The sequence below is a fragment of the Lichenostomus cassidix genome, chromosome 2 (genome assembly GCF_008360975.1).
Source record: "Lichenostomus cassidix isolate B80296 chromosome 2, HeHo_3.0, whole genome shotgun sequence".
NCBI classification, from domain to species: Eukaryota; Metazoa; Chordata; class Aves; order Passeriformes; family Meliphagidae; genus Lichenostomus; species Lichenostomus cassidix.
In genome coordinates, this window is record NC_139482.1 from 106,471,169 (window position 1) to 106,498,299 (window position 27,131).

At 41.6% G+C, this 27,131-nt stretch overlaps 1 protein-coding gene and 1 long non-coding RNA gene across 3 annotated transcripts; one reads left to right on the forward strand and one right to left on the reverse strand.

The window, feature by feature from the left end:
• Nucleotides 1-4,149: 4,149 nt before the first annotated feature.
• Nucleotides 4,150-17,038, reverse strand: AQP4 (aquaporin 4). 2 transcript variants are annotated; one of them, XM_085052727.1, is made up of 5 exons: nucleotides 16,563-17,038; nucleotides 12,028-12,442; nucleotides 10,939-11,103; nucleotides 10,507-10,587; nucleotides 4,150-8,800 (listed from the first exon to the last, which is right to left on the reverse strand). In XM_085052727.1, the coding sequence occupies exons 1-5, from the start codon at nucleotides 16,634-16,636 to the stop codon at nucleotides 8,522-8,524; spliced, it is 1,014 nt and encodes a 337-aa protein (XP_084908853.1). In that variant the 5' UTR covers nucleotides 16,637-17,038; the 3' UTR covers nucleotides 4,150-8,521. The 2 variants fall into 2 exon arrangements, with proteins under 2 accessions (XP_084908853.1, XP_084908854.1); XM_085052728.1 differs by lacking the exon at nucleotides 16,563-17,038 and adding an exon at nucleotides 16,412-16,543.
• LOC146441929 (uncharacterized) lies at nucleotides 16,366-26,085 on the forward strand. The gene is made up of 3 exons (XR_014850083.1): nucleotides 16,366-16,462; nucleotides 24,584-24,640; nucleotides 25,817-26,085. It is a non-coding gene; the product is annotated as an uncharacterized LOC146441929 (long non-coding RNA).
• The last annotated feature ends 1,046 nt before the right edge of the window (nucleotides 26,086-27,131 follow it).

The window sequence follows — 27,131 nt, forward strand, 5'->3', positions numbered from 1 at the left end:
ACTTAAAATGAGAAATTAATAGAGAAATGTAAGAACAAAAAGTTTTATTTGGACAATTGTCTCAAATATGTGGGTTTAATGTTAAATTCTAAATAATATCAAAATGTTGAGACAATAGATTCAGAAGACAAAGTTCAGTACATCATGAAAGAGAGCTCATGCAGACTGTGCATTTTATTATGAGAAATACAGTCTGAAATTAAAATGAAAACTCTGAATCACAAATTCAGATGCTTGGACCTTCATTGTAAAAACCTTAGCAGTCCCATAGGGTCCCAAATTCATTGAAGGGACAGTTGTCTGTGCAGGAAATATAGAGAAAAGGAGACCACGCAATGGAGGGTGCCATCAGATCCTGCAGAGCAAACACATCAAACAGCCAGCAAAGTTAAAGCATCCTCTTTGACAAAGAAAAAAAAAAAAAAAGAAATTAATTGTTTTACTTAATTCCATACAATGTTTGAGGATTCAACCTGTAGAAAAAATAAAGCTAAATGTAGACAACCTGAAAAAACCAGAGCACTGTAAGAAGGAAAAAGACCAAATTACCCCCTCCCCCTAAAACCCCCAAATACACAGAACAGTTTTTCTTACTAGGGGGATAATAAAATCATTTTGTCTTGACCTTTTCCTCACCACTCAGACACAATAGCAATAGCTGCTATATATAAACCTTAGATGCTCTTCAGCTGTGCTCTACCAAAGCATATTTATTTTAACTCAGAAAGGCTAGTGGTAAAAGAAGTTGGGGGATATTTTATTTACACAATGATAAATTAACCTATGGATCACTTCTCTCAGGGTAGCTCTAGGAATGACTAGGATGCAGAGGGATCCAGATGGACTTTTTGACCTCTTTTGTTAAAGCTCCCTCCATGGCATTTGTTGGGCTTTTTCAAAGCTAAAAGGTTGGAGGACACAAAGCTTTATTCTCACATTTTAGTCTTGAGGCTAGAAAAGCTTCTGCATTCATGCCCTAGCAATGTTTGCCTCCAGTAAATCTGAAGTATGCTGGGCAGCTGTGGAAGGAGGGAGAAAAACAAAAAAGCCTTGTGTCTGAAACATTTGTGTTTGTGTGCATCCTTCTCTGTACAGCTGGTCTGACTCAGCTCTGAGAAGATGCTATGCAGCTGTTTCTCTGGAGCAATACCTGTGGGCAAACAACAGCAGAGTCCAACATCTATGTACATCTTCCTGATCTCCAGAGTTCATTTTGTCCCTGCTCTGTCATCTTTAATCATTAAACATTAGGCTTTTTCTTACTGGATATTCATGCACATATGTTCAGAACTTACAGGGACAATCAGCCATTGTTCCAGTTTTCCTATTGATGTTTTTCTTGCAAATCAGAGCCCAGGGACTGGCCACAAGCCCAAATCCCATCTTTTCAAAACTGATTACCTCTCTGCTGGGACACTGTTTGCTCTACTGCAATTGTCTATGACTGGGTTTGGCTGGTGCAAACCTACTTCATCTCTTCAGGAAGTGAAGGCAGAATTCAGATTATGTACTGCACAGCTCTGGCAAGTCAAAGCAGATGAAATGCCCCCCTCTGGGGTAGCTCTGCTGCTGACTAGAAAAAGTGGCCCCAAGTCCAAAGTGGCAGTAGCAGCTTGAAGAAGCTCACAGAAGGAGGATCCAGAGACTAAACTGTCTCATTCCAGCTCTGATGAGCTCGTTCAGCTGGAAAGGCAAAACAAAACAGAATATGCATGCATTCCTGTCTGAATACGGGAGCACAAGGCAGCTAGGCACTGAAATACCATGCAAATGGAAATAATAAAGTACTGGAACAGAAGAGTGGAGATATCACTAGGAACTATCAAAGGAAATTTTTGAGGAAAAATGAATGACTCTCCAATGCACTGAGATTTGCTGTTCTAAAATAAAGAAACAACTCCCAGAGAAAAAATTGAGTTAACCCTGAGGTAGAGTGGAATAATGGTAAAATATTTTTCATGCTAGAAAGTTCCAAAATGTCTAAGGTAATCAATTTTTTAATGGTTGAAATGTGGGGAAAGCAAGCCTTGTGGCAAATAAATTTTGGGAGGAAGAGCAGCAGAACCCAATAGGCTCCATGGTAGTAGGAGATGGCCATGACCCTGTTTCAAGCTGAAAGCCATATGGCTCAGAAATAAGTGGAAATAAATGACCAAGTCATTAGGATCCTAGTGGGGCATGCAGCAATCTCAAACAGCAGCTGATGTTTCACAGTTTTACCCACTGGTCTTGTCCACTGCTGGGAAGAAGCAAACACAATGGCTGTGCCACGTTGTGCCACGCTGTGCATCCCTGCACCTTTCACACACAGGTGTGTGCACACATATACACATACATGCACACTTTAATATAGACACATCTATTAATATGAACCTCCAGGCATACTGTGAATTCCAGAGGATTTTATGAAGATTCACATCAAAAGGGAAATAGAGATGAAATATCACAGGAAGGTCATCGCGGTGCTTGAGTGGAGAATAGCAGTTGGGAACTCTATTTGCCAGGCAGACCCACAGAAAGCCTCTGCCTCTCCCCATTACACATGGCAAGGTGAGAGACAAACAATACAAGCTCCTTTTGCCTTTCCAAAGAATGTTGTGATAACTTTTTTTAGTGAGATTATGCCACAGTTGTTGTAAGGATTGTTTTTCTCACGAGGCAAGAAAGGTCAAAAGAAATTAATAGCCAAGATAACAGTTATCAGTCTGATATAAATAAAGAAGCATATAATGTTTGCAGTACACTACAATCTGCAACAGATAAAGGAGTCTAAAGTTAAATTGGAGTTTAAAAAGAAGCTGATATTGGAAAAATCTACTCTCTAAGTTCTCTTTTTAAGCTTAGAATAAGGATATCACTCACCCAGCAGGGCTCAGCCTCTCCATTCAGTGGCTCAGATGAGATCCATCCATGTCCTCATACAACAGGGACGATGTTTTAATCCTGTGATACCATAGTGCCAGAAGCTCCTAGGTAAGAGGTATTCTACAAAGATCTCCCTTGCCCACATTGCTGCTTTTTTGTCCTTCCCAGGACTCTTCTTTATTTTAACCCTGCAGACAGCTCCATCACTATGTGTTTGTCTTTGTAACTCTCCAGACACCTACATTCCTGTTTTGTGTTTCAAAATGTCAGAGTGGCTCCTTCCTTGTGACACCAAAATAATTTTACTAGTTCTGCCTAAATTCCCTTGGCAGCCTGTTTCAGTGAGGCACAAATCATGTGTGTAGTAAATTCTGTGCAACACACAAGACACACTGTTGGATGGTGCCTCTAGAGCTTGGGTATGAAGATGCTGAAGGCAAGAGATGAAGCACTCCAAGGGGTGAATTTCAGGCATGAGCCATTCCTACTGATTAGATGCTATCCAAGGTGATGTCTTCTCATATTAGTAATTTTCAGCATCCTAATTTGTCTCCATTAATGTCATAGGAGGTAAACTTTGTATGCCAAACAAAGAGCTAGACAACTAGAAACATAAAAGCCACAGGATCTGATTTCCATTGCTGAGGCTCCTCATGGGAGCTTGGTCTCACAAGCTGTGTTTTAGTGAAAGTAAAGTGAAGTGACAGTATAATTTCTATCACTTTTCAAAACCTTAGCTCTGCACTAGTCCTATGAGTTTTTAAACCATCTGGCAAAATCAGTTATGTACATATATGTCCTGATTTCTGCTGGGATAGAGTTAAATTCCTCTCAGTTGTTGGTACAGTGCTGTGTTTTTGGATTTAGTAGAATAATGTCGACAACACACTGATGTTTCGTTTGTTTTTTTTTAAATAAACTGCTCTTATCTCAACCTATAAGTTTTACTTTTGATTCTCCTCCCCATTCCACTGGGCTAGGAGTGGGGTAGGTGAGCAAGTGGCTGTGTGGTGCTCAGTTGCCAGCTGGGCTTAAACCATGCCAGCATACCAGCATAATTTTTGCTTTAATTGGTTTAGCTCAGTTCCTTAAAGACAGTAAATCTCTTGCACAAGCACTTCTCTTCTCTGATGAATATTTTTCCACAGTAAATCATTCATTCTCTGTTGCACACACTTCTGGTTTCCTCTTAGAAATGTTTTATTGGTTAGATTTGGGATTTTTCGTTATATTTCATTCCTGAGCTTTAGGATCATTAAATGTTTCCAGTGATCACAAGATGCCTTTATTATTTTTTTGACATGTTTATTTGCAACAGGAGTGTGAGATACAGTAGAATACATGTGGGAATCAGATAATCATGTATTATTTTATAGTGTATTTTTCAGTAGATTATTCCAAATATTACATATGGATATTTTAAGTGCTATTATATTAGTTCTGGTATCATGGTGACTAAGCATTTAAACAATAAGCAGTCTTGTAGAAAAATCCATGTACACAGTTTGCTTTACCTCATTTGTCCTAAATTTCAGACTGCAACAGTATGACTTAGATCATATAAGTGGGTAGCAAATACCTCATTCTGTATTTACACACTGTCTATTTAGAAAGTCCTTGAGAAACTGAGATACACACAGGCTGAACTGAGATACAAAAAAACTGTGCATGGTGTTGTCACCTCTCACCTTGAAGAGAACGACTCACAATGTAAATTCTCACATATTTTAATTAAAAATATTGGATGGTGTATAATATCCTGAATGTGTTACACAGACGGCAGATACGATGTTTCAGAGCACAGCAGCAACTGCTCTGCCATCAAGCACTAGAAAGGTAGATGGCCATCTAACTTTCAAAGCACATACTGCAGCAATTACTAATAATCAGAAATAAAGCACATTTGGAAAAGCTGATATGCAAATACACATGACAAGCCTAAACTCTGCATGAGATGAATCTCACTCCTAGTGCCACTGAAAGGTGGAATGCTTCAATAGGAGGGTTATGATGACAGCTCGAATGCTGCAGCGTTTCTTTTTATTTTTTTTTTCCTGAGAATAGTTAGAATTTGGGTGATAAACTCCTCAGAGTACACACAACCTAAAAGGTATTTGTGTACTTCAATGGAATCACCCTTAGCTTCCATGCTTTCTTTTCTGAAACCCAGTGATTTAATATTATGAATATGATTGTTAAAGTGCAAATATAGCATTGAAAACAATCATGCCTGCATGGAGGAGTGAGACTCATCCAATTTTTTGGGGCCCCAAAATGATGACAGACTTGTCAGAGTTCTTGTGATATCCATCTGCCATCATAAACAAAAAAACATTTCCCACCAAACCCAAGAAATGTTGTAAGAGGACATCAATTATGTTATGAGGTGCAATATCAAGTTGAAGAGCTTTAGAACACAAATCTCACTCATAGTATCAAAGTACATATTTTAAAATAATAAAGCAAAAGCATTTAGAATCCATGAAAAGGTCATGGCGGTCTATAATTTAACCAATTTAACAAACTATTGTACAGTGATGATACCATTGCAAAACAGCTTAGAGGAGCACATATCCCTGGGCTAAATCAAGTCCTAATAGATGCTGAAGACTGATGTTCCCTTACGTGAATGGTGGTCTCTTGCAGCAGGACAGAACCACCTGTGATTACAGCCACCCCTAAGGATTTACTTTAGGGTGGGTCATAAAACTCAAGCTGAATGCATCTTCTTCCAAAATTAAGTACCTTGCTGAAAGCCTCTAATTTAAGAAAAAATACAGTAAAGTGCTTGAAAGAAGCCATCAGGCCCCAAAAAAGCTCAGGATCATTTCCACTGTAGTCAGTGACAAACTCCTCCATGACTCTCCATCTGTGGGATCAGGAGAAGACCTACCACACACTGCTTTCCCGCTAATGTTTAATGGCATGGCATCATCCTTTACTGTCTGGTGCTCTCTACTTTAGTTTCCCTTCTTTTTCCAGATCTTTTCAAAAGTCTCAGGATCTTATCTTCAATATTCTCTGACAGAGGCGTTCTGCTGGTTCTGGGACTGGCTCTGAGTGTTTGCCACACTTCATTAATACAGAGTGTTTCAGGAAAAAGATCCTCCTAACAGACTGTCTGGTGCTATGCTCACATTATGCTCACCTCAGCAGCAGAATCAGGCTGGGTGAGGAAACAGACATCAAGCCATTTGTGTAAAGGACCCTTAAGCATAAAACAAATCACAGCTTCTTATTTAAATAACACAGTACCATGCAAAATTCACAAATTAAGGAGTGTCTTTAAATACAAAAAATGCAAACTTTTGCTTAAAAATCCACCGATTCTGTATGTATTACACTTTACCTTTTTAAGCCATGCAAAAGGTTTAACTGAAGTGTCCCTTTGATAAATACATAATTGGAACTATAAAAAAAAGCCAAATGAAATGCTTAGACAAATCCCCCAACAAGCTTTGCTCTTGCTCATCGAATCTCTTTATCATGGTATTTATCCATCTGAGCAGAGGTCTAAAACCACACCTGTGTTGCCCTTCCTTGGGAGACTTAGTCCTTGCTGTGGGAAGGAGCTCTTATCTGCAATTTGACATCATCCACTGCAGGTCCCCAGCCACGCTCATGCCCTTGACCCGTGATGCTGTCACAGTGTGGAGGCACAGCCAAGGACAGGTATCAGCTGTTTCACCAGACTCACCAGGCAGCTGCTGCTGGGATACTGCAGCAGGTACGTGACTGGGAGTGTGCCAGGAGTGGGGCTGTCCCTGGGTCACACAAGAAAGCCCCATCCTGTGCCCCTGTGTGCTGTTCTTGGGTGGAGTACGGGAGAGATCATGGTCCAACTGCAAATGCATGAAGGAGTCATGAACCTCATGCTCAGCGCAGGGAACTTGCGCCACACTAACAGGGTTTAAGACAAGAAGAATGTGAAACTTGAAAAAGGACGTGCTGGGACTATACAGTGCTGCAAGCTGGGATACTAGAATTGCCCTTGGATCATAGTGCACAGATTTGAGGGTTGTAGTGGTTTATTATCTCATTAGAAACATCTAATTCCCTGTAATAAAGATTGCATGTAGAGTATGTCAAAGAACAGATGAGGCCAATACAGCCCACAGTCAGGACTAATACTTTTTTCCCTGTCTTATTGCTAAATAGGCAGGGGTAGCTTTTCAATTTAAAAATAAAAACTATATAATTACAGTAATAATACCATGCTCCTGACTGCTCTGCAGCTGCATATTGTAAAACTCAAAGCCACTGATCAGAAACAAAAGCAGTAAGTCAGTAACAGCTTTACAGAAATGTTCTGCTGGGGTGCTTATGTCTGGCAAAATACTTCTATAGGGGAAAGACTGTTTACTGAACATATTTCATGTCCTTTTCCCCTTAAGATACCCTGCAAGGACTTGAATCTCTTTCTAACAACAGATAAAGAAACCTTTGCCAGAGATGTAATTTATGACTATATGAACACTGGAACAAGCATGGAACCTGTTCAGATAGTTAGGCATCAGTTACAACAAAAAGCCAGAAGCAGTCATATTTTTATCATCTGTTATAAAAAAATATTTCCCAATCAGTGTCTCAATAAAGTTAAAAGTTAAAACCCCTCTACATTACTAATAAATTAAAAAACCCTATCTCCAACCATCTTGTAAGAAAATAGGTAAGTAATTTAAACCTTTAGTTTACATAAATTAGCACAGAAATGCGTATTCAAACAAGTGCACTGAAAACAGATATGCCTTCTTTTGTTCTGATATCTCTTATTTGAGTTATTAAGTAACAGGAAAGCCTTTATATTCTTTGCATGACCTTGAGAGTCTGCTAACACTAAATGGTCAATAGTCAAACCCCAGGAGAATGTTTCACCAGATAGACAATGACAAGAGGGAGCGTGAAGTACAATCAACTGCTTTGCAGCCTTATTACCGTACACTTCAACATTCCATTTCAGAATATTTACTCTTGGGGATGATGGTAATGTATTTATATGGCAAATCACATGAGTGAAATTTGATGGGTTGATAGAATTTTTTTTTAAAAGCCTGTTAAAGTATCATTTTTTCAGAGGTAGTTTTCAAGGCAATAGTGATGTACATGAGTGGAAACAATACTCCTTTGCTTGACTGTGGATAAAACTCTTAAATAGTACTGGTGCTGTCCCTGAACCTCACAGAGAATGCTTAATGGGTAAGATGTTTTAATTGGAGCTGACAACAGCCAATTAAGTGTCAGAAGAACAATCTGATAAGTAGGTCTTCATGTCTATAGGCATTTCCTGATATGTCTTAACTGTCAATCTGAATGTTACACATCTCTATCTTAATATCTTTATTGACTGATTTATTAAAGGAGAATGCTTTCAGATCTTTTTCTGACTTTGGGGTTGCTCCAGAAAGAAGGAAAGGAGAATACTAGGAATAAGTCTAAATTTGGAATAATAGATGGGGAATCCTAATTATAGCAAAGTCCTAATCTTCCAACTGAGCAGGCGTATGGTTTGGTGACACCACTCCATGCAGCTGCCCACACTACACCTTTCAAGAAGTGGAAGATGCTCAGTCTAGAGGAGATCTGTTTCTTTAATGGGTGGAAGGATATCTGTGGACGTGCTAGCAGGCTGCTCTCTGCTTTCAGTGCTTCTTGCTAGTCATACAGAAGACAACACCTCGCTGGATGGATCTCTTCCCTTCTTGTCCTCACCCCTGTCGATATCAATCACATGAACTATGCCAGGCTTCAGGATCAGGTCATCGGTCTCTACATGGCTCCTGTTGTCATCCACCTCGATGTACTTCCCCTTGGAAGGCTGGCTAGCCTTGCCAAAGACATCTTTGAAGCGGCGCTTGAGTTCAACGTCTGGGCAATAGACGTATTCATACAGAGCACCGGCAAGGACTGCTCCAATTATTGGTCCCACCCAATACACCTGCAAAAAAAGAGGTGGAAAAAACCCCAGGCATTAAGCTTTTAAATTAGCAGTGGTAAGAAGATTGACAAGCAGGCCCCCGTCTTCAAAGTGAAATAATTCTGTCAAGTTTTATTGGTCTATCTTTTTACAGGGACCCTCTAAACTTTCTATCACTCACTGCAAGCTGTAGACCACATATATGGACTGTTGGCAAAAAGACACAAACGAAGCACACAAAGTATATTTCTTTCTGCATTTCGAACCAAGATGGCAACGAGCTTTCAAGGAAACAAAATCCTTCCTTAGTATATACACAAACAGCTCTTCTTTGTTATTTCAGACAAACGTTTCCAAATTTTTTTAAATTTGCTTTGTAATCCTGCAGAACAGGCAGTCAACTACAACAGGCAGTCTGACAATTCAATTTGAATAAGCAAATACAATGGACATAACACAACTTTGTAGGTACCTATCTATTTCATCATGACATGCAGTAGTTCTGTAACACTAGCAGGTGTCAAAGCCCACAGGCTCCTGTCAATGGTATAACAATGTCACTGCTCTGCAGGAGGAGAAAAGGCTGTCTTTCCAAGTGGCCAGAACAGTGACTAAGCTTCTCCTGCAAGTTTCTCCATGGTACATTTGTTTATTGTTTATAGCTTTAGTTATAAATTACAGGCTTGCTCAGAGTATGGATAATTAATCTTGTGAAAAACTACAGCAGTTTTTCATATGAACAAGCCATTCACTGATAACTGGGTAAATCTGCCTCAATAGGATAACTCTTGGGAACAAAGTTACACATGGTATCGTGTTTGCAGAATTGAAGCCTTAGGGCCTGAAGACAATGCTATTTCTATTATTAGCTGCAGTGGGAGCAAATGTGGGCTTCATACGTTAAAAATCAAGAAAATCCGTATATGCACTGTAATATGCAGCTCTTCCAGTTAGCACTGAAAGTGTCCCTAGAAGTGATTTCCCTGTCTGTAATTAGGTGAGGCTAAGCTGTGATCCATCTCTCCCTTATAAAATCTGAAATTTCTGTACAAGCTGGACTGTGAGATGCTGTAGAAATTTACTGCATCATTCACAGCCTGTTTATAACATTGTTTTCTGTGCAACTGCTCCTGGTTAAGCTGACACTTTCAAACTGAAGTAGGTAACATCTGGCCTGGTCTGCAAATACCAGACTGCAACCTCTTCATCTCTCACTGCAGGCATTTGCCGAGGCAGGTTCTCCCCCAGGAAGCAGATCACAGAGGGTCCCTGCTCTCATTTTAAACATCTGTCCCAGTTTGCTGCAGAACCAGGTGAAACGTGAAGTCGACAGAATTACTTCCATAACTCCTCACCAGCATGACCAGCGGGTTTGCAATCTGCCTTGGAGGATTTTTCTTTCCAGCAGTTCAATTCTTTCAGTCTCACTGGGTTGCTTTTATATTTTTTGGTTTTGAACTTTTCGTATGACTTCCTTTCTACCCCAGCTACTACCTCCTCAAAATGCCCCCTGAATAGTAAGATGCTATTCCAACATGCTGCATGCTGCACTGCAGTCCCAGCTGAGGAGCATGATGATGCCTAAGCTTGGGGCTGGTCAGTGCCATTCTTCCCTTGTCATGGTCTCTATGGGATGTACCAGGAGAGATAACTAGAAGCAAATGATGTCTGAAAAATCCTGATCACCATTTGCAACTCTGGTGAAGTAAGCATGAAAGGAGAGTTACCCATTGGTTTTCCCATCTGCCCATAATGACAGCAGGTCCGAATGATCGAGCTGGGTTCATACTGGCGCCGGTGTAATTGATCTGAAGCAGAGAGAAAACATTGCCTGTTATTAAAATCTGAAAGGTAGGGATTCGATTTCTATGGGACACCCTGGGTTTGTATGGCTGCTCCTCTTTACAGCAGATATCATCACTCTCCTGAGTCTTACCACAAAATTAACTAAGTCATCACAAGAACAGCCAGAAAAGTTCTGGTGCAACACTCTACCCAAGGGGACACTCCTAAGACTCCAAAGGGCTTTCGCACAGATCCATAAAGAATACAGCTATATAGCTGTAACTACTCTAAAGGTCACAAAAGTCTCCATTTACTTCTGAAGTAGTCATAAAGGGTAAAGGGATCTATTTTTTAAAGAGAAACCGTTAACTTACAGCAAATAAATGTCCAATTGCAACAGAAAATCCAATTGCTAAAGCTACTGAACCAGTGACATCACTTCGTTTTGAATCACAGCTAGCAAAAATAGTAAAAACCAGCTGGAATGTAATTATCAACTCCACCAGGAGTCCATGTCCAGCAGAAAGATCTCTGTGTACCTGGAAGAGGGGAAAGAAACAACAGCAATGAAGAAAAGGTGATTCTGTAAATCAGGAAGCCACCACATACATAAACTGTATTTCAATGAATGGTATTTCTAAGTACTACAAAATGAAGAACAACAATGAACTTTTAGAGATACAGACCCCCCCGCCCCTTTCACTCTTTTCCCTTTTTTTTTTAATGTTAAAATGTTTTTTTATTTTGAGAGCCATAGAAGATCACTGCTGGACTGAGAACAGAAGGCTTGACAGCAACATCCAACTGGAACTTCAAAGTTAGACTACAGAAGTATAGTTTATTTTTACACTGGGATTTGCAAATGCTGCACTTCCCTTTCACCATTTTTTTTTCCTTGGGAGCACTGTAATTTACTATTCAATTATAAATTCATTAATTAGCCCTGACTTAATTAATTTAAATTTCAATTAAAAATTAAGCAGTGTGCGGCTCAAGTGCATTTTTAATAAGTCCTGCAACAGGGCTAACTGATGGCATTCCTTATTAGCTTAGAACAAAGCTGAAATCTAAGCCACAATCTATTTCAAAAGTATGTCATTTTAAATTGATGTTTTTTCAATCCCCATCATAATAGCACAGAATTAATTTCCCCCCTCCCCAGACCATATAAAAATGGCATTTCACGCATATATTATTTAAATTTTGTATGTAAATTAGCATTACCTGCTGTCATCAGATTTGGGGAAGTTCTAGGAAAGAGCGCTTCTATAAAAAGAACAGCTATAGCTATTACAATGCATAAACCCATCCTGAGGAGAGCTTTAAGCCCTGTCTGGATGTTGTAAATAAATCAGCAAGCTGTTAGAATCTGTACTTGAGCTCTCCTCTTTCTGTGTGGCAGAGATTCTATTTTCTCAGGGTCTAAGCTAATCTAGTTCAAGAGGCAGAGGAGAAGTGATTACCGCAGTGACTCCCAGGCCTCCCACCACGCTGGGAGGTGTGACAAGGTAAAGGATGCCAGCACCCACGATGGCTCCCAGGCACTGGGCAAGAATGTAGAAGACAGACTTGGCAAGGCTGATCTTCCTGGTGCAGACCATCGCCACGGTCACTGCAGGGTTGATGTGGCCTCCGCTGATGTGTCCAAAGCACTGCACCATGGTTGCAATGCTGAGTCCAAAGCAGAGGGAGATAAGGACCATGTCTACAGGCAGGGGCTTCTCTGCTCCACCCCAGTTGATCGTGGAGCCGAGGCTGAGGAGGACAAAAATGAGCATGGCCAAAAACTCTGCCGAAACAGCTTTCCAGAAGGGCTGAGTCCAGACTCCTTTAAAGGCCACCATAATTTTCTCACACTTACAGAGACGTCCACACTTACTGAAAAGGAAAGCAAATCTTCATAAGAAGTCACCAAATAAACCTTATGCTCTCCTGTTAGGGTTTGCTCTTCAGCAGACTTCGGAGAGAAGGAGGCAACACTGAATATCCTTGGGATGGGACAACCACAGACTACACTTAGAGCAGACTGTCCTTAAAACAAGCCCAGTGTTGGAATGTCTGCAGGACAGAGGGTAATTAATCACTCCTTGTGATAACTCTGTATAGTTTCAGCTCCCAAAAAGCAAGGTCTGTGCAATTTGAAATGATTATGGAAATAAGTGTACTCTTCTATGCTAGCCAGCCTCTGATTTAGAGGCTGTGTAGCTCTACCACTTCCAGTGGCCTGTTGATCATCATGTTCATTAAATCAGTGAGTATCCTCTTTTACTATGCAAATCTGTACTTTTCACAAAGCAGGTAAGATAATCCAATAAAAAGCAGTATCTTAGTCGAAGCCTAATGGTTTTGACGACAGCGTAGTGTTGGGAAGTTGCCCTTGGAGCTAGAGGAGATAGTTTATTTGCTTGAACACTCACATAGACCAATATTTCAATTTATATTTATGCAAAGAGCAGTTTCTTCACTGTGTATGTTGGGTGAAAATTGAATTCAGGCAGGAGAATAGATGCAATCCTACATTCTGACCTTTAAATCAATTGTGTAATCAATAAAGTGCTTTCTTTTGGGCTAATGGTGCTGATTGAGCTGTGGAATAGAGCAATATTTCCTGTATGTGTGGAGTTAAAACCCTGCATGGCAAGGAAAGAAGTGTCTCGGCTTTTCTTCCTGTCTGGAGATGTTATTTATTAGCCTACACTGCCTTCCTGATGAGTTACAATTTTGCTAGATGTTCAGATACCTATGAAAGTGGGTCACCAACGAAAAGTTATTTGTGGTATTAATAAATTAGGAGAATAAGCCAAAAGGGAAGCATTTTAATTAGTTTCTAAGGAATGCTAAAAAGATTCTTCTCTAAAAACAAAAGTAAGAAACATCCAACCCATCCAAAATGTAGAAAACAAAAGAAGGAATATTCAGCTGCTACATTTGGGAACAGAATTTCAAGTGGAAGATGGATGAATTTATGCTCAGTTATCTAAGGTAGCTGAGCTACAATGCATATTTAATACCAGTTACATCAGAAAGAAGCATAAAAGGCATGTCTGCCCTTTTCAAGTCATTGCAAGAGGAATGGCCCATGAATTTCTTAACAGTTCCAGTGAATTAGGGAAAAGCAATTTAATCCTGTGACTGGAGCAAATAAGTTGTTTCCCTGACTCATTTCCTATGCTAATTTACTCTGTATTTTGGATAGGCCTTTTGAGCTCTATCTCAGTTCTCTAGAGTCTCAGATGAAACAAGAATTACATTCTCTCCTAAAAATGGCTCTTGTAAAGTGCTTGTGAAGTGATCTGAGACACATGAATGAGACCTTTTCTACTAGAGAAGTGAAGCCAGAACCTCAAAAGAGAATAAAGTCATACCCCAAATCTTCTGATTTTAGGTTGAACTCAAGACAAATGATGTTTCTGTAAGATCTCATATTAACAGTCTGTTAATGACCAACCATCTAGACTAGATTTTTTGTGCAAATTGAACCCAAAATCATCACCTCCCTCAAAGCTGCAGCTCACAGGTAGTTGGTTTTTCTTACCTTTGAACCCTATGCCCAGATTCACACTGAAACTCAAAGGCTTACCTCTTACACCCTTACGTCTTCCTCACTAATTATTTATCTCACTGACCTGAGTAAGATATAGGTGCTATATCCATACTGAGAAAAGCTAATTTTCCCAGTTCTATGGGCATGTTCCAGGTGAACATAGGAATGACATGTGAAGCCCATGGCAGAGAAACCAAGGGAAGCAGCACTCATTTCTACTCTTTTATCCCTCAGCTCAGCTGGGATGCAACCTGGATTTCCCTGACCAAAATGCAAGCCCTGGTGTTATATTCAAGAGTTTTGAAATATTTCCAACCACCAAGGGTATGATGGGGGGAAAGTAGGTTTATGAAGCATGGTGACTCCTGATGTCTTTGTTCAAGTGTGCCTGACTGTCTGTCTGTACTCAGAGAACAGTGAGATCAGCAAATTAATTACACACCTTCATCCCGGACAGTGGACAGAAAAAGGTGTATTTGGCATTAAAATCATGCACTTGGCTTCTCACTAGTTGTGGAACATCTTGGAAAATCACCTTAAGAGGAGTGTATGTGCATGAGGATGTGGAAGATCACACCTTCTACTGGACTGCTGGCTGGCCTGACTAGAAGGAGGCTACCACTTATGAAGGACTGTTTCATACTGTTTCTCCAGCTGAGACTACGTTCAGTCAATTCAGTCAATATTATTTGCAGCTCGGAAAATGCAAAAATGCTGCCAAAAGCTTCAAATACAGAAAATGGCCCACCAACATAAATTTTTGTTTTTATAGATCATGCTATATAGAACTCCTCTGTCAGCCATACTGACAGTTAATGATATAAACATCCATTTTTCATCTATATGGTTTTTTAAGCAGTATGTTTTTCTATGACTTCAAAACCAAGCAAAATGCCCAGCTGTCAGGGCCAAATTTTTCTTTCACACTGCACACCTTTCCTCCCTACAGCAAAACCCCTTATAAGTGTTAATAAAAGCTTAATACTGTGTTTGAGCCCTGAGTCCAGGCTTTCACTTAAATCCAAAGGCAATCAGCAACTTAGAAATCAAAACCATCTCAAACATCCACTATTTGTTCAGCATGTGGTTAAATTTAAAGGCTGCAGATGAGACAGAGTGATGGCTGTGACAGATCTGTAACTAAATTGGCACTTCTCAGCAGCTAAGATTTGCCATCATAGTTGCAAAACGTTTTTTTTTTGGAGTAGCTGTTGTTCATGGTTTCCTTAGATAAATCCAAAATACAACAGAAAGACACTTTCATGTTATGGTCACACATTAATTTCACGTGGCCACACTTGAAATTCTCTGGTCTGGACTACAAGATTACACAGTAAATTGTGTCTGATAGGATGCAAGGTGGGTTTTGCAGATCATGTTGCCAGCAGGGCTTCAGGCATGATCATGGCTTCAAAGCCATAACAATATAAATCATAACAAAGGCCTTGGTACAAAAGTCAAACAGTATTTTAAAAATTCTTCGTTTTCTAACTAATACTATTTCAAGGAGCAGAGCACACATCCTGTGGATGCAGGCTTGCGGCCAGCCACCCCACACGGCACTGCTGTCACACACAAGTTCCGTGCCTGCAGTGGCTATTTACAGTGGCATCTCCCCAGCAAACTCCCACACTGCCCGACCTGAGCTGGCACGGCCGGCTGGAGCTCAAATGGACATCAGTCAGGCACCTGCCGGCAAACTTTGATGGAGGAGGGCGACAGGCCACGGTTGCAAAACAAATGCACTGTCGCAGGGCTTGCTTGTGACCATCTTGCCTCATTTTCCAAAACGATGTTAAATGAGCGACTGGCGTGGATATCTACAGGAGTTGGGGAGCCTCGGGAGCTCAGTACCGCAACTTTTTTAGCTGTGCGGGACCTGGGCTTTCTGCACTCTGCATCGCGGGACCGCAAGCGGACAACAGAACAAAGTTTTAACATCGGAAAGAAAGAGGGAGTTTGCTTCTCCCTGCAACTTTCGCATCTCTGTTGTTAAAGCCCCAGAGCGACCGATAGGCTCCGGTAGTGCCCCCGGGAAGAAGAGCCGCTGTCTGGCTGCCATCCCTCGGTGCAAAACGCAGCAGAAAGGCAGCAACCCGGAGCGCCACACCTGGCTGCGCTCTCCTGCCGGGGCACGACAGTCCCTCCCGCGGCCGCGCACCCCCTCGCCGAAGCTTTCCCGTACAGTCATCTTTGGTCTGGGGGGGCTGTCCCCGCCCGCCTCTGTCCTGCCTGCCGCCTGCCCTCCTTCCCTCCTTCCCTCCCTCCGTCGCTCCGCGCCCCGCGGAGAGCCGCGCACTCACCCGCGGCGCGGAGCGGCCGCTCCGTCGCTCATGCCTCCCCGGCGGGCGCGGGTGAGCGGCGGGCCCGGGGCGGGCGCCGGGAACGGGAGCGGGGCCGGAGCGGGGCCGGGGCGGGGGCGGGACGGCTCCCGAGTGCGGCGCGCTGCCCTACCTGGTGCGCCGGGCGGGCGGGCGGCACTCGAGGAACGGCGGGCGCAGCTCGGGCTGCGGGTCGGCTGCGGTCATGTGCCTCTGCAGCGAGCCAGGGGGGTCGCGGCTGCCGGGCGAACACGGGCGGCCAGGGCCGGAGCGAGCGTGCTGTGCTCCTGCGGCTGCCCGGCAATGGGAACGACTCACAGGCTTCTCAGTTTCTTCTCTGCCGCTCACTGTGTTGAAGGGAGAGAAAGCCCTAGCTGCTCCGCAGGCAGGGAGCTTTATCCATCTAAGATGCCTGTTAGTACCTTACTGGAACTCTACTGGTTACAAAATCATAGAATCATAGAATATCCCGAGTTGGAAAGGACCCACTAGGATCGAGTCCAGCTCCTGGCTCTGCACAAGACAGCTCCAAGAATCACGCCATGTGCCCAAGAGCATTGACCAAACACATCTTGAGCTCTGATGCTGTGACCACTTCCCTGGTGAGCCTGTTCCACTGCCAAACCATCCTCTGGCTGAAGAACTTTTCCTAATATATAACCCAAACCTTCCCTAACACAGCTTCATGCTGTTCCCTTGGGTCCTATCGTTGGTCACCATAGGGAAGAGATCAGTACCTGCCTTTCTGCTTCCCCTCATGAAGACAGTCTAGGTTGTAATGAGGTCTCCCCTCAGTCTCGTTTTCTTCAGGCTGAACAAGCCAAATGACCCCAGCCACTCTGCACCTGGCTTCCCCTGTAGACCTATCACCATTTTTGAAGCCCTCCTTTGGATGCTTTCTAATACCTTTATAGAATTCATATATTGGGTTTTGTTTGTTGAAGTTGCTAAATTCAATGAAATTTTGCCTAGTGTGGAATGCCAAATGGAGGCCACTGGAAAATAGTGGTTAAATTAGACCATGATGGTGTCTGTTGAGGATATTCACATGGTCTTTACTCAGTGCCTCTACAGCATGAAAACAATCCAATGAAAAACAGCTCTTCATGTAATAAGAAAAAACACACAGTTGCCTAAGGCCCCAGGCACAACTATTTCAATAGAGAATGCATAGAAACTGTTACTTGAAGAAGACATGGATGAGAATGGAACAAAGTATATAGAAAATCCAGCTTAGACCTCTTCATGCAGTAGAAGAGTCTGTGTGTAAGTTATATAGAAAACTTTCTAAGGAACATGTTCAAGTTACGTGAGGTTAAAGGAGGTTACACTACAGATAAAGCTATGCATCCATGCAGCAACAGTGAAAATCAGTTTGGCATAATCAGCCAGCCTGTACAAGACACATTGTACCAGATAATCCTTCTAACCATAAGTAAACAGTGTCAGACCTGAAGAACTACTCTGGGAAACCATGAACAGAAAGTCGTCCCTGAGCTTCTGCTGGGATATTATACATAATAATTTACAACAGTTAAAAGCAAGTATAATGTATAACACTATCAATTAAGGATGCCCTAGACAAATTTGTAGACACAGCAATAAAAAAGTTGTGTCCATATATTAGATGCTTACCAATCAGAGTTTATGGCAAATACAGGTTGTGATAACACACAAATGTTTCTCTCAATTTTGCCTGCTCCTTCTCTAAATCCATGTCATAAAGGATATCAAGGGACACTCACAATTTGATGGCAAAAGAGAAACTACAGGCTTGATGCTTGCTTTTCTTGTTTTCAAGCTTTATTTCATTTGCTTATGTCTTGAGCTTAGTGGTGGTTGTGTACAGTCATCTTTTCACATCTCTGCTCTTTCATTTGCTGTGTTTGGCTTTTCAATCTCAGCCCTTCAGAACCTGCTACAGTGATTTCAGAAAAAAACTCACTTGTTCTTCGGCACCTTGCAGACTCTGCTGCTTTGGCATGTTTATTTGTTCACAAACAAAATTCATTTAGCAAAACCAGTAATTGCTTTTTCTTTTCTGGCAGATAGCATATATCTGCTCTTTTTGATCTGCAGAGCAGATCAGTGCCACACAGAGAAGCCAGAACATTAATAGCTTCTGTCACTGCTACCATTCTTATTGTGAGAGATCTTCTGGAGGATTAGACAAAGGTTGTGGCCACATAAAACAGAGCAAGGCAATGCTTCAGGCACAAACCTGGAGCGAACTGCATTGTGCCAGCTCTGATCAAACAAACAGACTATGTTCTGTTGAAAGCACAGAAGGCAAGGATGACATCCCTTGAGATAGCACTGAAAATCAGAGAAAAGCTGCCCCAGTTTGTCCATGGATACTTTTATGTGTGTTGGGAGTTGGGACCATATAGGCTCCTTTTTTTTTTTTTTTCCTTTGGTTTTTTGTTTTCTTTTTGTTGTTGTTTGTTTGCTCATAGTTTTATTTTTTTCTTATATATTTTTGTCTTTATAAAACCTGGGTTAATTAATTTTGGATATCTGTCCAACAGTGAAATACTCTTCCTGCTGTTGCGCTCAACAGAGTTAAGGAAATAACTTACAAAAGAGTATTATGAAAAATTTAAGGATGGTGTTAAAACTCAATCTGTGTCGAGGGGGGGCAATGTGCAAAGGAATCTTGCTGTGCCTCTGCTTCTCCTTCACTGAACATTAAGTCTGAGTTTCTACTGTAATTTCTAGGGCATCATGAATTAAAGATCTCTGTAGGAACTTAAGCCATGGCGAGAAGATTCTGCAACATGTAAGACATCCCCATTCTGAACAGGAACTTCCCAGACAGTTGAAGCGTGCTGGATCTGGGATTTCAGTTTGGTCGGTTATGGAGGAGAGGGCACCCTGCCAAAGGCAGAGAGGAATGTGCAAACAGTAATTCCAGCTAAAACAATATGAGGGAGAGGGGCAGAAAAACTCCCAGCATTAGATTCTGTCACCTCGCTGAGTAGTAGTGTGGGAAGAGTCCCTTCACTGCTATGGCAAATCACATAGATACCCATCCTGGGCAATTCTGTCAGACTGTGGGGTTTATCAGACAAGACTGAAGCAGATTTAAAAAAGGACCAAAACCTAAAGGAAAGAACATGATTTCGAAGCACTGTGTGTTTTCTCAGTCTTAGTCCTTTTCCACTTGTACCCAGTGGATCTAGACTCTATCCTTCCTTGTGTTGCTGTTGTTAAGCACCTCAACTTGCTTGACTCCTCTCAGCATCTCTTCAGGCTTTTAGTTTCCAAAAACAAGGAGGTTAACATGCCTCTACTTTCTCTCTCTCTCTTCCCCTCTCGTTGTTCTGGGTGTTCCTGCCCTTTTCAACAGATCTTGAACCCACCAGCCAGTTTCAATTACAGCTGATGGAGGATCAGAAATCCCAAGCCTGTTTAGGCTCTTGCCAGTCCCACGGGCATGAGTGGCTTCAGGTAACCACAGCAAAAGGGACACTTGCTGTCCCTGTCAGGGCAGACTCCAAGAGGATTTATAGAAGTGCCTGAGTGATGGAGGACTTAGTTGCTGTTTTCAAAGTGGTGCGGACTCCTAGGAGACCAAATTCCTTCCTTGGCTCCTGTCGGCAAGAGCGTTTGAGAGCAGGCTGTGAGCCTTTTCAGAAATCATTTGCAGAAACTATTTTTTTTTTTCTGAGTGGCTTTTTTTTTCTGAGTGATGAAAAGTTTCACTCTGTTGCCACTAATAAATCCCCTTCCCCTCACCAATTTATAAGTTTGGGTTAAGCTTTGTCTACTAAAAGGATCTTACATAAAACACCGCTTACTGAAATGTGATCTTTGCACATTTCTGAAGTTTTAATTTTCCTGCGGTGTAATCTTGTTACTTAGGTCATTCATTTTGTCACGCCTTGGTATCAGTCTGGTCCAGGTTTGGCTGCAGGGCTGTGTTCTCCTGACATTTAGAGCAAGAATTCCCTGGGAAATCAGTCAAGAGATTTGACATTGCTGCTGGCCAAGCTCCAGTGGGTTTAGTTTTACTCTCCTTCTCTATTTATTGTGGAATCTGTCTGTCCACAAGCTGCACATTGAGTTCTGTGCTAGAGAAGGAGAACTAAAAGGGACAAAATGGCCATTCATTTGGGGGATTCATTCAGGCTTTTCAGAAAGGATTTACAAGAAGCTGTGCACTTAAATGACTGCTGAGCTTCCTTAACCCTGCTCTATTACCTCCCTCACAAGACAATTTGGATTGACTGCTTTTTCTTTGCCCTCTCCCCCACCTCAATGGGCTTCAATTACTGCTGGAAAAGCAAAATTAACAACTAGGTAGTACAGGAACCACCTGGAGGCTTTTCATCTTTAGAAACAGTTTAATTTGAACATGGCATTGACAGACCCTTTGCTGGGAGGAAAAAAAAAAAACAAACCAAAAACCTTTTTCTCTCCTCCTGCCACAAACTACTGCAATGTCAGTGACAAAAAGCTGCATCAGTGGCACAGTCAGGCAGGATTTGATGAACTGGAGGGAAGGGGCAGGGAAGCTGCCCTGAGCACTCAAGGGGGCACAAGAAAGTTAGGGGAACAGTCCCAGGTGAACTGGAAATGGAGAAGTAAGGTCTCTTGTGGAGGGGGGCAGTGACATGCAGCAGCAGCACAGAGCAGGACGTGGTATGCTCTGAATGCACCGGGGGGGAAAAACCACAATACTGGTGGTCTGCGTGCTGGGACTGTGTAGCTTTAGCCAGTGGGACCACAGAGATTTATCCAACTTTGCCAGGTGAGACACTGAAATTCAGTGAAGCACTCACAGATCTTATCAGCCACAGAAAATTTAGTACTTGGTAAGCACCACTTTTGTACACTCTGTAACATCCAGCCATGCTTTCGTGATGAATCTGTGTTGTTCTCACAGTCCTTCTGCTGTTTTTAAGCTTCTCAGCTCAAAAACCTCTTCCCTCACCACCACTTCAGTTTCCTGCAGAAATGAAGCTTGGTCAAAGAACTGTGGAGTTCAAGACTAGACAATAACACTTTCTATTTAACTTCGTATATTGTAGACCATTACACTTCACCTCAAGACACATTTCATGAGTTCAGTAACTTACATTTGGTTAAATATATTTTGCAAAAAGCATCCTTGCTTAGATTTGAAAACTCGTGGGAAAGAAAATCCACCCATTCCCTTGGTAGCTTATTCCCAAAACTGATAATTTTCATCACCAGAAATGGTCTTTGTCTCTAAACTGAGTTTGTATGAATTCATCAGCCATATGCTGCTTCTTATTATGCTGTTATCTGCCAGATTAAAAAGCCTCTTGTACTTCTACTGTCTCCCCATGAGGATACTTATATAATGTGAGCAATTCATCTCTTCATCATGCTTTTGATAAGCTAAGCAACTGAGCTCTCAGTCTTTCCCTCTAAAGAAAATTCATGAACTTTCATTTTTTTTTCAGCTCTTGTTTGTGCCTTCGCCACTTTTTCAACATGCTTTTTAAAATGCATTTTTAATGTTGGTCTCCCAGAAGGCATATTCTGAAGTAAAGGCATTTCTTTTGGCACACCTGGGAATTGAATTAGTCATTCTTGCCACAGTGTTGTGTTGAGGAAACCTTCTTTCTTGCTCTTCCACAGTAACTCCTGAGACCTTCTGGGGATGTAGCCGTCATTCTGTAGATAAGTCTTGTTTCACTCTGAGACATGCAATTTTGCAAACATTCTGTCTGACAGGCATCACACTAGAGCACAATTGAGTCTGCTCTATTTGGCCATCTTTTTCCCAATCTACTGATTTAAGTCATGTTCAGACTATACTGGCAGTGATTCTATATTTGCTTCCAGACTTACCTGCTGAGGAAAACCCTAAAGCACATGAGGCCTCACAGTGGTCCCTTCAGATCCCCCAACAGCTGCCATGATTAGTGTATTAATTACTTTCAGAGATCTCTCAACCAGGTCTGAACCCATTTACTGTTCCATGGCTACAATGGTACAGTGGCAATGCTCTAAACAAATATAACTCAGTGTAGCAGCAAAGGCTCTAGAAACACTGAAACACAATGCTCTGTACAGCTACCTCTGTCAGCCACTGTGTAATTTTAAAAATTAAATTTGTCTTGTGTTGTTGTTCATTTTCTTTCTTTTTTTTCTGTTTTTCTTCAGCAAGGCTGGGCCTCAGTGGTGTAGTATATTTGACATGTGGCCAAATGCTAGGAATTTTTTCTTTGTCCCAGCTATTTTTTGTATATTAATATAAAGAAAATATGTATAATACATGCATATCATCATATTAATGGAATTTATATATCTAATGGAAATATGTGCCATGGATGGGCTTATGCAGCACATTCTGAGGAAGACAATTTTGCTTCAGATAATTCAGGTTATCTTTGTACATTACTGTAGTAACTGTTGTCTTAACACTATATATTTTACAGGGGTTATCTTCCCTCTCAACACTAATACCTTCTAAAAGCTAAAACCTCAGGGCACAGATGTGAAGATGTTGATCCTTTTCCTATGCAGTAGTACATCTTTCATTGAACTAACCAAAAAAAGGAAGGTCTGGCTATGAATATTTACAGGTCCAAGCTCTTTTGTCCATGAGCTTCTAAAGAAAGGCTGATAGCATGTTTTTCTCAAAATCCTTTATAGAACAGTAACTTTATTTCTGACAGATTGTTTTATTTACATCTTGAAAAAATCCCAGCACATCAAGCCTAATAACTAGTGATACAGGTGCTGCATTTTTACTGGACTAGGAGAAAGGTTTCAAACTTGGAAATGGCAATTGGAGTTATTCAATCCCTTAACTAAAAACAACTCAAAAATACATTCATTCCAGAAGACCTTGGGGATAATTTTTTTTTTTTAACATTTTTGCACACTTAATATAGAATAACTAATCTGAGACAATTCTTCATGGCTTACCTTTTTAAACTCAGTCATCTCTTTTCTTGCATTCATGTTTTGGATAGATAGACTTGCTATAAGTTGCTGTTTAGAGTGGATTTAATGAGTTTTGTGGAGAAAACTATTTTTCTGCAGGCAGGTATAGTACTGAATTAGTGACTATAAAGGAGACGAGGTGGGTTGGAACTCCAAAGCAGGGGGTTGGAACTAGAAGATCTTCAATGTTGCCTTCCAACCCAAATCATTCTATGATTCTATGAGACCTGTCCAGGTCAAAATAATCTGATCCCTGTTAAAAGTAGACATACCTTTATAAGAATACATTCAGAGAAAGGGGAAATTTCTGAGGGGTTTACAGTTTCATGTGCCCCCTTTTGTATAAGCCTAACATGTCCCATACCTATCTGAATTTCAGTGTCACCCTGCACACTTGGCTGACATGAGCACATTTGTGTTACCAGCAGCGCGGCAGAACCAACACTCCAGTGAAAGGGATTCTTTTCAGCTACACGCCTCACCGGCACCTTTATCCGCGGTGCTCCCGCTGGGGCTTGGCTGGTTCTTGGGGTGTGTGAGGGGATGGAAAACCACCCAGCCCGGGCCTCAGTCCTGCAGGGTGGAATTTGCAGAATGGTTTCTTCGAAAATTAGTTTTGCTTTCCAAACCAAACCTATTTAGTACAAAAGGCACAGAGGGGCACTTCCATGCAGTGTTACAAAGCAATTTTTGCTGTGCAACGTCAGAAATTTGTAACTCATTCTTAAAAGGTCACCCTGATCCCATGGGCATTGGCTCAAAAAGTTGACTATATACCTGAGAAATTGTAGATACTTCCAAGTTGCCAAAATCATGAGGAGGTATCAAATGCATATAAAGTCCCTGTAGTCTGTAGCCGAAAAAGCTATTTTTTCCCCTTCCCTTCCCTTCCCTTCCCTTCCCTTCCCTTCCCTTCCCTTCCCTTCCCTTCCCTTCCCTTCCCTTCCCTTCCCTTCCCTTCCCTTCCCTTTCCTTCCCTTCCCTTCCCTTCCCTTCCCTTCCCTTCCCTTCCCTTCCCTTCCCTTCCCTTCCCTTCCCTTCCCTTCCCTTCCCTTCCCTTCCCTTCCCTTCCCTTCCCTTCCCTTCCCTCCCCTTCCCTTCCCTTCCCTTCCCTTCCCTTCCCTTCCCTTCCCTTCCCTTCCCTTCCCTTCCCTTCCCTTCCCTTCCCTCCTATTTCAGTTTCATTTATTTAGCTATTTAGTTATTTATTACTTTTATTTTTTATTCAAGATATGATGCTGAAGCAGAACAAAGTCTCAGAGAGGAAAATAATCACCTGAGTTACAGGCAAGTGTAATTTATTGGGGAAAATGGAGAATTTAAGCCACATACAGAAAACAAAGTAACTGTAAGACAATAGGGATCACAGTGCAGCCCAGGCAATTGGAAAAATGTGTGAGAGATTTCTATCGTGATCCTGAGCAAGGTATTTTTAGACAGCAGTCTGCCCTGATTAAGTAATGAATAAATAAAAGACAAATCTTTCCCTACTGTTTCTTTGTGTGTAGAAGATACTGAAAGTCTTAGACTATTTCAGAAGTTTGGGCACACCATTGATTCACTTGGGTTTTGTGATGACGCCAAAAAGGGAAAAGGAAAAAAAAAAGTCTGTGAAACCCTATAACTGTCCAGTCTCAGTGGTTTTGTTACTGCGCCAAAATAAGGGGTCAAAGCATAATAGCACTAGAAAAGCTCACTTGCTGTAGATTTTACATAACAAGTTCCCAGCTTCTCATTCAGCCTGTGCCTGTTTCTGCAACCAAGACAACACAGAGAGCAGATTTTAGCTAAATGTGTCAGTGGGTAGAGCTTGTTTTTCTTTGGTAAATTAAAGAAATGCCTTGGTGCTTGGGGGCCAGGAGCGGCACAGAAAGTAAAACTGAAAATGCTGGAAAGAATCTCTCAAAATGTACCAAAATATTCCCTCTTTTTCTCCATGTCTTGCTCAGAAAGGTGTGAGTTTGGCAAAGTAGCCTCTGCTGCTTCCAATTATGTTTAGGGATATATTTTTATACTAAAAGGTTGTTAGGCATGGCTTCCTAAGAACTGGGTTATTCAGCAACACTTAGGAGTATCCCTTATGGCCATCCTGCTTTTGTAGAGGTGGGCTTTGTAACTCCCAGAGAAGTGCCTGGCCCACTTAAAAGGTTTTGCCTGCTAACTTGCAGATTCAGTAATCTAACATACATCAGATTAAGCTGAAAATGTCACTCTTAGCATCACTTTTAAATAAAGAGAGGCAGAAAATAAATCGTGGGCCAGATTCTACTTGGTTAGTGTGTTTCCACTAGGCGAGTTTCTGTACACAGAGACAGTGCATTGTCCTGGACCAACTGCAGCCACTAGGTTGGAGACAGACAAAAAGATACAGGGAGAAAGAGGAGCCTTGTTGGCAGCAAGTCTGAGACATAGAAAATTTTTATCTAACTTTGGTTCACTGTTTGTGTTTTCTCTGCTATTCAGGAGGACCTGCAGGGATCACGAGGATTTCGAGAAATATCATCCTCCCTTGGAGCTGAGCTTTTGCTCTGCTGCAGCCTGAGAGTACTTTGATCAGAGATACAATAGCAAAGCAGCGATTTATTATTGTGCATCATCACCTCCAGCCACAATTAACATTTCCCCTTCTCATTAGAGGTTTTTCGTCTGTCCCTTTTCTGTTTTACATTTTTTTTCTTTTTTCAAAAGTATAGCAGAAGTCATAGCAAAGGTGACGGCTTGTGTCTATGGCTTGGAGTATAGGGGTATAGGAGTATAGCTTGCATTATAGGGGTAACACCATAACTTCCTTGAAAAAACCAGATGCTGTAAACGCCTGCCTACTTCCCCCCCTACCAAGTGTCTCACTAGGAAATCTCCTCCCAAAACCTGTAGCTGTACCCATGACCAGCAGCAGGCACAACTGGGAAACTGCCCACCCATAGACCTGGAATTATCATTCCTACAACTTAAAAATCTGTCTCTGTGTGCATCTGCTTTTATCAAGAATGTGATAATTCAATAAACAGATCCTACTCTGCCCATGTCCAGTTTTTACATCCAAGTTACTACCTCAAGAAAATGAAACCTTTAGCATTTAATATCCTATTGACATGTATTTACAACCCACTGAGTATTGATTTGCCTCTCTGTGTGCTGAAATGCCCAGATAAACCTGTCCTGCTCCTACACCTTATATCTCAGAATGCTGTTTCTTTAATGCAAATTATACAGGCCACTTCAAATTTACAAACCTTTGGAAATGAGCAGTATTGTGAGATTTTGTGGCAACTGTGGTTTCTGGAAGGAATTTGAGAGGAAAAAAACCAAACCCTGAGACAGAATGAATTTCTACACGACAAGGTCAAGACAGATATGTGTGCACAGATGGTGGCTGACAGTACCATACTCTCAGGCAGGCTTATTAGTGCAGCCTCAGTGCCATGATAACAGAGATGTGCTGGACTGGAGGTGGCTTACACTTGACAGCTGAGAGAAACCCAGCAATAGGTCTCACCCATTTGTGCTGACATACTTAAAGAGGGAGGGAAGTTCTCTATGAGGAGACAGAGGAAAGGAAGTGACAGTTATATATACTAAAAAATTGTTATGGTCACAGCCTTGAGATTTTCTCTTTCCTTTTGTAAGGACCCTTTTCCCTCTCTCGCGGTCGTTAATCACATCATTTTTTGAAGACAAAAGGAAGAAAGCAACATAGTCTGCCTCAACACCATCCCCATGTTATTTGTAGCCTTCACAAAGTATGGAAACAGTGGCTATGTTTGTAGGAGATAAATCC